This window comes from Gopherus flavomarginatus, chromosome 5, assembly GCF_025201925.1.
Source record: "Gopherus flavomarginatus isolate rGopFla2 chromosome 5, rGopFla2.mat.asm, whole genome shotgun sequence".
NCBI lineage: Eukaryota > Metazoa > Chordata > Testudines > Testudinidae > Gopherus > Gopherus flavomarginatus.
The window spans coordinates 24,144,703-24,156,879 of record NC_066621.1 but is presented as its reverse complement, the minus strand read 5'-3'; the positions used below and the strand labels follow the sequence as shown (position 1 = coordinate 24,156,879).

The window sequence follows — 12,177 nt, the reverse complement described above, 5'->3', positions numbered from 1 at the left end:
TATTTAGCACTGCTTATTGTCTTTTTTCCTAATATTCATTCTCAGGTTTTTGTGGCAGTTTGTTGTAAGCCTATTAGCCTTATGACAGTGGGAATGTTAAAAGTATGAGTTCATTATACAAATGCTGATCTGATACTTGTAATATTAAGCACATAATATAGTTGTGTGACCTTTACGATGTATTATAAATAATGATTTATCAGAAAATACTGATAATTTTTCATTTTAACAGTGAGGTTCCTGTAGAATTAGATTTTGAAACATGGCATCTGTAAAATTAGAGACAAGTTTTGCTGTATTGATCCCAGTGAAAGGGATCTTAAAATTTGTATGGGGAAATGAGAATATTTACATGGCTATTTCTTTGACTGCACCTGGAAATCAGATAGTTTGAAATGTAAATATAACTTGCACCTTCAACATTTAAGCCCATGCTTAGGCCTTTATAAAAATCAGACGCTTTGTGCTGGTCTCTGCAGGGTGCCCATTGTCCTCAATGCTCACTTATTTCAATGGGAGCTGAAGATGCTCCGCAGTTCCAGAGTGGAGCCCTAATTGTGTTCTGAAAGAACAAGGACCTAACATTATGGGCATAAGTCTTATGTGGATAAGTCCAGGAACTGGGACCAAATTTTCATCTGTTACACCATGAATCTCAAAAGACGCCAATGAGGTTGCTAAAGTTGCTCTGGATTTATGTGATCGAGATTAGAGTCTGACCCTTGATTTTTATGGAATACTGACTATACACTGAATACCGGTTATCTTGATGTTTCATATGGCTCTATCAGAAATCTATTCAATGGAGCTAACCAATTAGACTTATCAGGTAAGATCAATGAATATTAAATATCTCCTTAAGGGGCTATTTCAGCCAAAAGGCCCAGAACTTGATTATTTTTAGTTTGATAAAATTTTGCAATACCCAGAAACCTGTTGACTGACCATTTAATGAATAATGTTTGTACCTTGTACATACTTTAAAGCTGGAAATCACCACAAATTAAATAGAATATAAAAAATTTCTAGAAATGTTCAAAAATTATGATTCTTGTTCAACACAGAGGACATCCTTCAATAGGCTGCTTAACCTCATTTGAAATATACTTGGCAGATGGACTTTATACATATGTAGATATTTCCAATAATATAAATATTGTATTTTGAGGACCCTTTAGAACCAATAGGATTACACAACAGCCATTGATTAGGGACTTGATCTTGCATCAGCCCTAATAGCCTAGTCTTCTAGATGAAATCCTGCCACACCAGCGCCCCCATTAAGTCAATGGAAGTTTTGTAATTGATTTTAATAAGGCCAAAATTTCACTTCCAGAGTCAGACTTCTCACAAGCACTTGGGATTTGTTAACACAGACCCCAACGCACGCTCAGGGCTTCAGATTGTAGGCAAAAATGTCAATTTATATTAATTTTCTACATCAAAATCTCACCACATTCTATTAAGAGTTAAGTAAATCTTATTATTTAAGATCAGCACTCAGGGACTAAACATGCACATCTTGCAAAAATCAACTGCTGTGCAAATGCTGTGGTTGATTTTTCCCAGACACACAGGAATGACTGCATAACTGAAATCACGTTGCCATCTATCTGAATACACATTATTTTGTGTTTAATTCACATCAGAAGCTGTTAGCAATTATTTCAGAGAGCAGAAGTTTTTCTTCTCCTGATAATAAGAGGCTCAAAAATTATTTAGTGTTATTTTTGTATGCAGTGGCTCCAATATATAGTAGTCATCACTATAAAAGTATGTGAATATATGTATCCATAGATACCTACCCACCTTTTACTAATTTAAGAATCTTATTACAGGACATACATTGAACAGAAAACTGACTTCACTGTTTACAGTTTTACTTTCAACTGAGTTACTTACATTCCAAAGCGCAATGTTCCAGAGACGTACGTCTGCCAGTGTGCACAATAAAACATGAATGTCCCAGCAAAACAACAAAAGAACATCCAGTCAGGGTTCGTCCCCAGCTGCACAGCAATACAAGTTCCCAAAACCACAAAGACTGCAGAAGAAATCAGACAAAAATAAACAAACATGTACAAAGAAATCTTTACAAAGCCATACAGGAGACAGAATTCTAGCAAAGGACCCAGAGAAAGCGGCACTGTGAGATTACAGTAAACCACTACATTATATAGTAAAGACTTTTAACAAAGATTATAGGTCACATAATAAACAAAAACAGTTCAATTAATGCAAATGTTTCATTGCTTTATTATTGCTGTTCATTGACGGTGCTCAGCATCTCACAGGGTGACTCCTGAGATGCTGTTGATTATACATTACTGTCACCTACAAATACCTCTGCATAATCTCATCACAACAGATTGCAGACCATCAGCTAAGAGAGTGTGCAGAGGGTACCCATTGTAAAAGGCACCCATTCCTACTGAAGTCAATGGGAGCTGAGAGGGGGCACAGCACTTTAAAAGAGATTCTCAGCAATTTATGAGATCAGGCTTTTAATTTGGAATTTCCTTGTTTTTGTTTACTTTTGTTCAAGTTTGCCATTTTCTTTCACTGTGTCTTTCATTAAAAGAAATTACCTAGTTTTCTTATGTGAGAATCACAAAAAAGGCAACTATTACTCCTGGAGGAAATTCTTCGCTACTGCGCATGTGCAGAATTTATGTCCCCTGCAGATTTCTTTGCTTCCCTGCAGAAAAATGACTTTGACAGGGAAGCAAAGGGAAGCCACAAGAGTGGTCATGCAACCCTCTCCAGCAGTTATGTTCTGGGTGCCCAGGGCAGTCCACAGAGAGGTAAATCACTGTGGGACAGAGGGCGGAACTGGGGAAGACCTAGCTAGTGGCTCCTACCCTGCGCTAGGCTCAACTGCTAGTCCTGGCTAGGCTGGGGAGGACAGGACTTCCTCTTTCCCTGCATGGCATCTGGGGACAGGTCAGACCCAACCCCAGATTTCTCCTCCAGCTGCAGGAATCTCTGAGAACTCCCACACACACTCCTCAGCTGCCAAGGGAGAGATCCCTGTACAGGGAGCTGTTCCACCATCTGCCCAACCCCCATGCATCCAGACCCCCTCATACCCAGACCCTCCCACCAAGCCCCACTCCCCTTACACTCTGAATCACTTCAATGAGTCCCATTCTCCATGCACCTGGAGCACCCCAACAAGCCACCCGCACCTGGATCCTCACCCCTCTAAACTCCAACCAACTGCAGCTGGATCCCCACTCCCCTACACTGGCCTCCCCCAGTGAGCCACAACCACCTTGACCCCCCCCGGCAGAGTCCCATTACTGTTGCATCCAGAACCCTCCCCACAAGCCACTGTGCATCCAGATCCCCCCTGCACCCAGATCACCCATTGACCCACCCACACCCAGACTGCCCCACACAGAACCATCTCAACCAACACCTGAATCCCATCCCCCACACACACACACTAAGCCCCTCCACATTTGGATCCTACCTTGCTGAGCCTGCCTGTCTACACCTGGTGCACCTGGCATGGAGGGCCAGGGCACTGGGGTGTTCCTGGGGCAGACACGGTCCTTGCGCTGTGTCAGGATTGGGTACAGCCTCACCACTGAATCTGTGTCTGGGGGGGTGGAGGGGAGAGGAGGGAGGGAGAGCTGCACAGTGATCTCCCACCTCTGTACAGCCAGTGGCCTGTGATGCCCAGTGTCATGCTGGAGCCTCCACATTTATTTGACAAATAAAATTTACATCATTTTAAAATATTGTGCACAGAATTTTTGGCACGGAATGCCCTCAGGAGTAAACTATGCATTCTATACATCTAAAATTACAAAATCATAATAGAGTGATCATCCATCAAAATTTAAATGTTAGAATCTTATAAACTGTGATCTAAGTACTCAAACAAAAACAATCTGAATCTTTCATTGAAGACAGGTTTAAAGTTACCTCTGCTTTCAACAGAGCAGAGTCGGGGATGAATTTGGACTCCCAGTGTCACATAGTTTAGGCCCAAAATCTGACTTTAAAATTGTTTTAATAAAGTAAATCTAAAACTAAATTAGAAGCGTTCTTTCTATTCTAAACATAAGCTAGGTAAAGTTACTAAATTAGGCTCAAATTTAGCAAGTCACATGTGTAGACCCCATAACGTCAACAGAACCACTCACATGCTTAGAGCTTTACAGATTCTTATATACCTTGCTGAATCAGGGCCTAAATTCCCTCAGTGTCAGTGTAACACTAAACTAGTCAGATTTAGGTTCTGCTTAAAAGAAGTAAATTACAACCAAAAGAAGATTTGTTTGGCAACACAACAATAGCATCAAATTGCTCATCTCCTCAATAGTATGCCTGACAAAGGTTTTTCTTTCTATATTCTAGTTTATATTTTGGAGATTTTCCTAATAATAAATAGTTTTAATTAACCATTATCTTCCAGTTACAAGTAACAATACCTGTGGACAGTGAATCACAACCATGGTCAAAAAGTTCTCCCAGAGGAGTACTACTATTGGTTCTTCTTGCTTGTTTTCCATCTATAGCGTCCAAAGACTGGTAAATGAAAAGGCCACATGCACAAGCAAGATATGCCCACGGAGGTGCCTGAGGGGAGGGAGGTGGAAAAAGTGAAGGTCAGTAAAAGATTAACAACAAAGATTTGAAACACCTTAAACAGATCTTTATTCTCCTACCAAAGTACTTTTAACGTGCAGTACCTGCACATATTAATAAATGCATTTTTGATAGTTGATCCTAGCGGGTGGGGGGGAAAATGGTGAGATGCAAGAAACAGAAAATTCCACATTAAAAAAAAAAAACTACATTAAGAAAGTGCAGTATTTATACAAATCTAAGGCTGAAGAAAAAACTGCACAGTACCAGTCTACATTTGAAAAATAACGACTGTAGAACAACACATTTGTAAAATGGGGCACAATTAAGGTCGTCTCTAGGTACACTGCTATCTCAATATAACGCCACCCAATATAACAGCTCTTCCAGTTTCTAAGTAACGCTGCTTTCTCCCAGTCTGTGGTCATTAAAAACACCATGAACATTCCTCTTTAATAATCCAGATGTGGCTGTGAGGTACATTATTCAGTATTAAAATCCCTGTTTTACAGATGACAAAACAGGTACCAAGTCTTAGCTAGATCAAGGATTCAAATCCAAATCCTTTGGTTAAGTGGTTAAAGTTTAAGTCGCTATTAGCGCCATCATCGGAAATCCTTCAACCTATCTTAGTCTCAGTTTTCACATCTGTAAAGTGGGGCCAGTAATATTTTGCACTTTTTCATCTGTAGATCTCAAAATGCTTTACAAAAAGGGATACGAGAGATGCATAAGTAGTTCCATTTTCCATGAGTAGTTTATGGAAGCAGAGTGAAGCTGACAGTCACACTAAACAGATGTGTAACAAATGAAACAAGACTCTTCCAGAGCCATGTCTCATTTGCTATACACCATGAAATACATATACTTGCTATGCCACTAGGGCTACGCCTACCCCTCCCCCCGGCAATTTGGATTAAAGAGGTGTGAACTGCAGAACACACTGGTATGCTGCACTTCAACTCCCTCATGTGGACACTGCTGCTGCAAGCTGAGAGGTATCAGGTTCATGTTAACAGTCTTCTTTCAAACAGGGCTAAGCTAACTAAAAGGTTCCTAGTTCAGGTTCATGCCCACAGAGTCTACCTGGGAGAGTTACAGCATAGCACACTAGTGTGAGCTGCAGTTCATACCTCTGTAGTCTGAATCTGGGGCCATGTAGACAAGCCATAAGTTAGCTATGCATGCATCAACAGGACAGCCTTTGCTCTGAACGTTGGTACGTATGAAATGAGGCCCCAATCCTGCAATAAGCTTCACAGTAGTAGCATCATGACCTACATGTCAAGCTCAAAACTAAACCCAAGTCAGTTGCAATACCAGTTATGCAAATAATAAATAATAATGTTTTTTACTAGAGCTCCCCCACCCCTCTCTTGAGGTTCTCAGAATTCTTTGCAAAAGTAGGCATATAGGTATAGCCCAATTTTATACACTATAGCAAATCACATGGATCCAATACTTTGAGAAGCATTACAGTTTACTGGGTGAAACTTCATTTTACTCCTAGTGCACACATACTACAGTAGTTTTATGTCTTTATATTACTTCACTGTCATCCAGTTTTCTCCTACAATCTTAGAGTACCAACCTATACATTTACACTGTTTTCAATTTCAACTTATAATTTGCTTTTTTAATACAAGTTCCTCTCTCTAAGATATGCGTTTTCATCATTTTTGTCAGTACCCGTGCACTACACATAACAGGACAGTTTTCCCCATTGGAGACAGTTATCCCATTGAATGCTAATTTGTTATTGTAGAATATCGCTAGCTGTTTGCTACTAAACTAAATATACTTTAGAACTGTAGTAACTTTATATTGTTTGATGACAGTAAGATTTTCAAACACATCTAAGTGACTTCAGAACTTAAGTCACATTGACTTGCAGTAGATAGATACTCACACTGTGGTGAGAACAGTCAAAGGTTACTTGATCCAAGTATTGTATGTTGTTATTTGAATGTCACATAAGAATGTAAGTTTTTTTTAAAAACCCCTAACATTATTTCTAAATCGAAAAGTACAAACTGAAAATTGAGATTTTTCCTAAACAGACCCATGCGTGTTTTTCTATATCCAGTTAAAATAATTAGCATTAAGGTATTTATAGTAAAATGTATTACCAAAGCACACTTAGGACAGAGGTGTTGAAAGTTATTTTAATTTTAAACCCCTCTCTGCCAGCTTGTACTTTTCACTATCCTTATTCAGTATTACATATGTTGTCTAAGAATGTTTTAGTGTGTATTTTCAAACAAGTGACTTTCATTAACTTCAGCTTAAATGGTCCCTTAGAATACATGCTAACTACTTACACTAAAAAACAAGATCTGAGACCCTGAATACCTTTCCCAGACCTAAGGAAGAGCTCAGTAGCACAAAAGCTTCTCTCTCTCTCTCTCTCTCTCACCAACAGAAGTTGGTCCAATGAAAGATATTACCACACTCACCTTGTCTCTTTCATGAACTTTGTTATACACAGTATACTCCTGAGGCCATTCTGCACCAAAAAATTAAAAATTCTGCACACAATATTTTAAAATTGTGCAAGTTTTGTCAATAAATAAATGCAGAAGCACCAGCATGGCAGTGGGGTGCACAGGCCACTGGCTGCATGAAGGTGGAGGATCACCCTGCAGCCCCCCCTACCCCAGGACCTGTGTTCAGCAATGAGGCTGCACCTGACCCTGACACAGCACAAGGCCTGGGCCTGCCCCAGAAACACCCTGGAGCCCTGTCCCTCTGCACCAGGTGTGGGGCAGGCAGGCTCAACCAGGCAGGATCCAAGTGTGGAGGGGCTCAGTGTTGGGGGGAATCCAGATGTGGGGTGAGAGGATTCTGTGTGGAACAGTCTGGGTGCAGGAAGCTCAGTGGGGAAGTCTAGGTGTGGGGGGATCTGAATGCACATGGGAGGGGGGTCCCAGGTGCAGCAGCAGTGGGACTATGCAGAGGTTTCCAGGTGAAGATGGTTGCAGCTCAGCAGAGGAGTCTGGGTACTGGGGGTGGGGGGAGTGTCTCATCGGGGGGGGTCTAGGTGCAGCTCATGGGAGGGAGTGTCAGTGGCATAGGGGTGGTGCATCAGGATGGGGGGTTTGAGTGCAGGGCACTCAGTTGGGGGTGGTCTGGGTGCAGGGGTGGGGGTCCGGAGGCAGGGGGCTCCAGATGCAGGGGCTGAGGTTCAGGTACGGAGGGCAAGGGGGGTTCTGGATGTACCAGAGGGAGGCTTAGCAGGGGTGTCTGGGTGTGGGAGGTCCAGATGCATGGGGGTTGAGTGGATGGGGGAGCAGCTCCCCATATAGTGCTCCTTCCCCCCACTCCAGCTGAGGAGCGATGGGGGCAGGAAGCAGGGGAAGATGCTGAGCTCCCTGCAGCTGGGGGAGGTTTCTGGAGGTGGGTCTAACATTTCCCCTGCAAAGAGTGGCTAGGGCTGAGGAAGTCCCATCCTCTCCTGCCTCCAGCCCAGCCAGACTAGCAGCTAACCCTGGCTCAAGGTAGGAGCCACTGGCTGGAGTGTCCTCAGCCCCGCAGTGATTTACCTTTCCACCTGCTGCTCCAGACACCCAAAATGATGTACCTGTATTGCTAAGGAGTAGTGCGGGACTGCTCTTGGCAGCGTCCCTTGGCATCCCTGTCAAAGTCATTTTTCTGCAGGGAATCAGAGAAATCTGTGTGGGGACATGAATTCTGCACACGTGCTGTGGTGCAGAATTTCCCTAGGAGTAAGTATTATATTGTACTACAACAGATTGCAGTTAATAGTATAGAACAAGTTTTATAATGTGTTGTATTATTTGAGAAGGAGTATGTGATCATGTAACTAGACTGCTGAAATACATAAGGGAAATAAAGTTAAAGCAGCATTCACCACCTTAAAATAAAAACACTAGACTTCTTTCCAAAGAGTATGCCTCCACTGGTGATAATAGCAAGAAGGGCTGCAGGCAGATGCCAGAACTTTAAGCATTTGTCTTCTTAGACCAACCCATTCTAAGCATGTAACAATGGCACTCCATACAGTGCTAACACCAGTGGAGCTGCTCGACTGTTAGGGCATGCCTACACTTGCAGATGTAGAGCGCTTTGAGTTAAACGAGCCTTCGTAGAGCGCAGTAGGGAAGGCACTGTAGTCTGTCCACACTGCCAGCTGCCAGCACACTGGTGTGGCCACATTAGCAGCTCTTGCAAAGGCCACAGCTATCCCAGCATGCAAGTGGCTGCAATGTGCTTTTCAAATGTGTGTGGGGGGTAGAGTGTGACAGGGAGTGTGTTGTGTGTATGTGTGGGGAGAGAGAGGGGGTTTTTGCAGGGCTAAGAGCATGTCAGCATGCTGTCCTGTAAGTTCAGACAGTAGCAGACCTCCCCCCGCCTCTCTCTCTCTTTCGCGCGCATGCACGCACACACACACACACACACAGCATTCCACAGTAATGGTTGCTTTGTCTCAGAGCAGATAAGTAGCTAGCTGTCAAACGGAGCTTTCAAAGGACATATCCAAAACAATGACAAGAGTGGCCACTTGATTTAAGGGGATTATGAGACGTTTCCAGAGGCTGATCAGAGCACAGTAATGCAACACCTCCTTCACATTGATGCTGGGGTGCTCCAGCAAACATTATTCCACTCGCCAAGGTGGAGTACCAGCAGCGCTCTAGCCGCAGAGTCAGAGCGCTCTACATGCCTTACCAGTGTGGACAGGTAGTGAGCTAGTGCACCCGGGGCTCCTTTAATGCACTGTAACTCGCAAGTGTAGCCAAGACCTTAGTATTTTTCAACCCAACCTATTTTCAGGTGGATATTAAAAGGCCTATTCTGGTATACATGGGTATGCAGATCGACACCATGGCATCCCTCACTGAGGAAGTAAACTGACTGCAAAGTTTGCTTAATGAAAACAGGATTGTCAGGCAAGCTTGGCTGAAAATGCTGGAAAGAACTTTGAGTGAGGTAAGCTTAAGATAAGGATAACTTGTTAGTTAAGTTAGGCTCCAGATTGCATGTCCTGATTACCTATAAATCAAGCATTATTCCCATCTCTCACACTGGCTTGTTTTTAACTGAATCTATTATAAAATAAATTTCTATTTTATAATTGAACTCAAGTGCTGTGCATAACAGAGGAGCGGTAGTCTATGGTAAAAAACTGTGGTATACTGGGTGATCAGGGCTGGATACCACATGGCAACACTTCAATGGGAGTCAGGGGCTGCAGTGCATCTACTGTCAATCTGCAAGGCAAAGCCAGGGCTGGTGTAGCCCATGGGAGAGTGCTTGAGTGGCTGACAGGCTGGCTGTGTTAAGGAGCTATCACCCAGCTAGCACAGGCAAGACTTCCTCATGCTGGGGGCAGGTAGTAATGAGGTGACTCACAGCCCTGCATGCACCAAGAAGCATCAGACCTACCTATCAATTCAGTTTGAATTACAACACAACAAGAAACTAGTCTACACAGAGCTTCAGGTGACCACTGTCCAATCACAAGTAATGAAAAACAGGTGGTAACTATACATGCAATGCCAAGACAGGATAGGTCCAGCTTCCTTTTCTTAAGGCTTCCATGGGAACTCAGCAGCTTCCTGTGACGATGCAAACCAAATTTTTCTCTGTCTCCAGCAGCCCCCACACAATTGCTACTAGAAAAGCTTGAGCTCCCTTCCCATTCTATTGTGACATTACATATTCCTTGACTGAATGTTTCACATAGTGTTTGGGCAGGGCCAGACAGACAACACAACATTAGTGCATGTTGCCCTTGACATCACTTTCACTTGCCCCAGTGTAACTAGCAAGCAGCAGAACCCAGCTGTTTTCTTCAGGAAGTGCCAACATGGAAATCCACTTATAAGCATTTGTGTGTAGTTAACATTAGTAGGAAGACCTCTTTAAAGAAAAAAAACTCCACATATCATGTGTGTCCACAGAACAGCTCAAAATAAGAACTGTGGATCACTCAGTGCAACACAACCTCTTCTCCAAACACAAGAACACAGCCAAAATAATGTTGGCTCCATGCTACTCACACTAAATATGAAGTTTGTCATAGTTAAAAGCCCATATCTTACCTGCTCCACAGCTGTTGGACAGTAATACACTAATATTACTGTTGTACATATGTTTACTAACAGTCCAGTAATGGTGATCAGATTTGGGGCAATCCAGGCTGGAATTCTTCCAACTAGCCATTCCCAGTAACCTTGCATTAGTGGCTCAAGCAAGGACTGTCCAGCACTCTGATATTTGTGTTCTTCTAACCGCTTTAGCTGGTGCTTTGACAATGGCGGTGTAGGCAACTGAACCAACCTGCGTAACACACACACTGTAGCAGGAACATGACCACAATCCATAGGGGATTCTAAGCGTGCCTCTCCACATCGCTTCCTTGAGGATCGATGCCCACTCATGGATTGGTTAGCCTTGGAATTTTTATTTGGCAGGTTACAATTGTGAAGTCTTAAGATTCTGCTCTACCTGGAACAAAGGAATACAGATATATTTAAGAGGAAGAAAATGTAACTAACTTAGTAGTATTCAACCTCTAAGCGTAACACAATTGTAAGTCTGACATTTGACAGCCCGGGCCGGTTGCAAACCAAATGTGTCCTAAGACAGTGTTCAGAGGCATTTGCAAAGAGGAATTTTGGAGGGGAATGGAAGTGTCATCTCAGCTCAGCTACTACTGAACATGTGAGCACATAAAAAAATTATAGCCACAAGTAGCACTAGCTTTCACCCCTTGTTGCCTCTCCTGGCAAATAAACTGCTGCCCTTGGCCTTGTTTCTAGCTCCAGTGGAAATATACACCACTGATATGCATCAGAAACCAAAGACCATCACAAACCCAACCATCTTCCAATCCAAGTGCAAGTCCCGTTTCTTCAAAATTGCTTTCTCTAATATAGAGGGTAGCATGCCTGGGGCTGTGGATGTGTTATTCCTCGACTTTAGCAAAGCTTTTGATACGGTCTCCCACAGTATTCTTGCCAGCAAGTTAAAGAAGTATGGGCTGGATGAATGGACTATAAGGTGGATAGAAAGCTGGCTAGATTATTGGGCTCAACGGGTAGTGATCAATGGCTCCATGTCTAGTTGGCAGCCAGTTTCAAGCGGAGTGCCCCAAGGATCGGTCCTGGGGACGGTTTTGTTCAATATCTTTAATGATCTGGAGGATGGTGTGGACTGCACTCTCAGCAAGTTTGCAGATGACACTAAACTGGGATGAGTGGTAGATACACTGGAGGGTAGGGACAGGATACAGAGGGACCTAAACAAATTAGAGGATTGGGCCAAAAGAAACCTGATGAGGTTCAACAAGGACAAGTGCAGAGTCCTGCACCGAGGACGAAAGAATCCCATGCACTGCTACAGACTAGGGACAGAATGACTAGGAAGCAGTTCTGCAGAAAAGGACCTAGGGGTTACAGTGGACAAGAAGCTGGATATGAGTAGTCTCCAACTAGCATATTCACGGATTACATTTGGAAAGACAATGTGCAATGCAAGTTGTCGACTAGAATATTAAATACCTAGGAGTCCGGAAGAAAGGTGGTTGCGTTTTGGGGGAGGGGGGGGGGGAAC

General features: G+C 43.1%; 1 protein-coding gene across 3 annotated transcripts in view; it reads right to left on the bottom strand.

Moving 5' to 3' along the window:
- Window positions 1-12,177, bottom strand: part of CEPT1 (choline/ethanolamine phosphotransferase 1) — a 48,922-nt gene that overhangs the window by 35,934 nt on the left and 811 nt on the right. For all 3 annotated transcript variants that reach the window (XM_050956319.1, XM_050956317.1, XM_050956318.1), the window contains exons 2-4: window positions 10,665-11,070; window positions 4,443-4,590; window positions 1,903-2,044 (exon numbers count right to left, since the gene is read on the bottom strand). In XM_050956319.1, coding sequence (XP_050812276.1) covers window positions 1,903-2,044; window positions 4,443-4,590; window positions 10,665-11,003 — 629 coding nt within the window. In that variant the 5' untranslated portion in view covers window positions 11,004-11,070. The remainder of the gene's footprint in view (window positions 1-1,902; window positions 2,045-4,442; window positions 4,591-10,664; window positions 11,071-12,177) is intronic.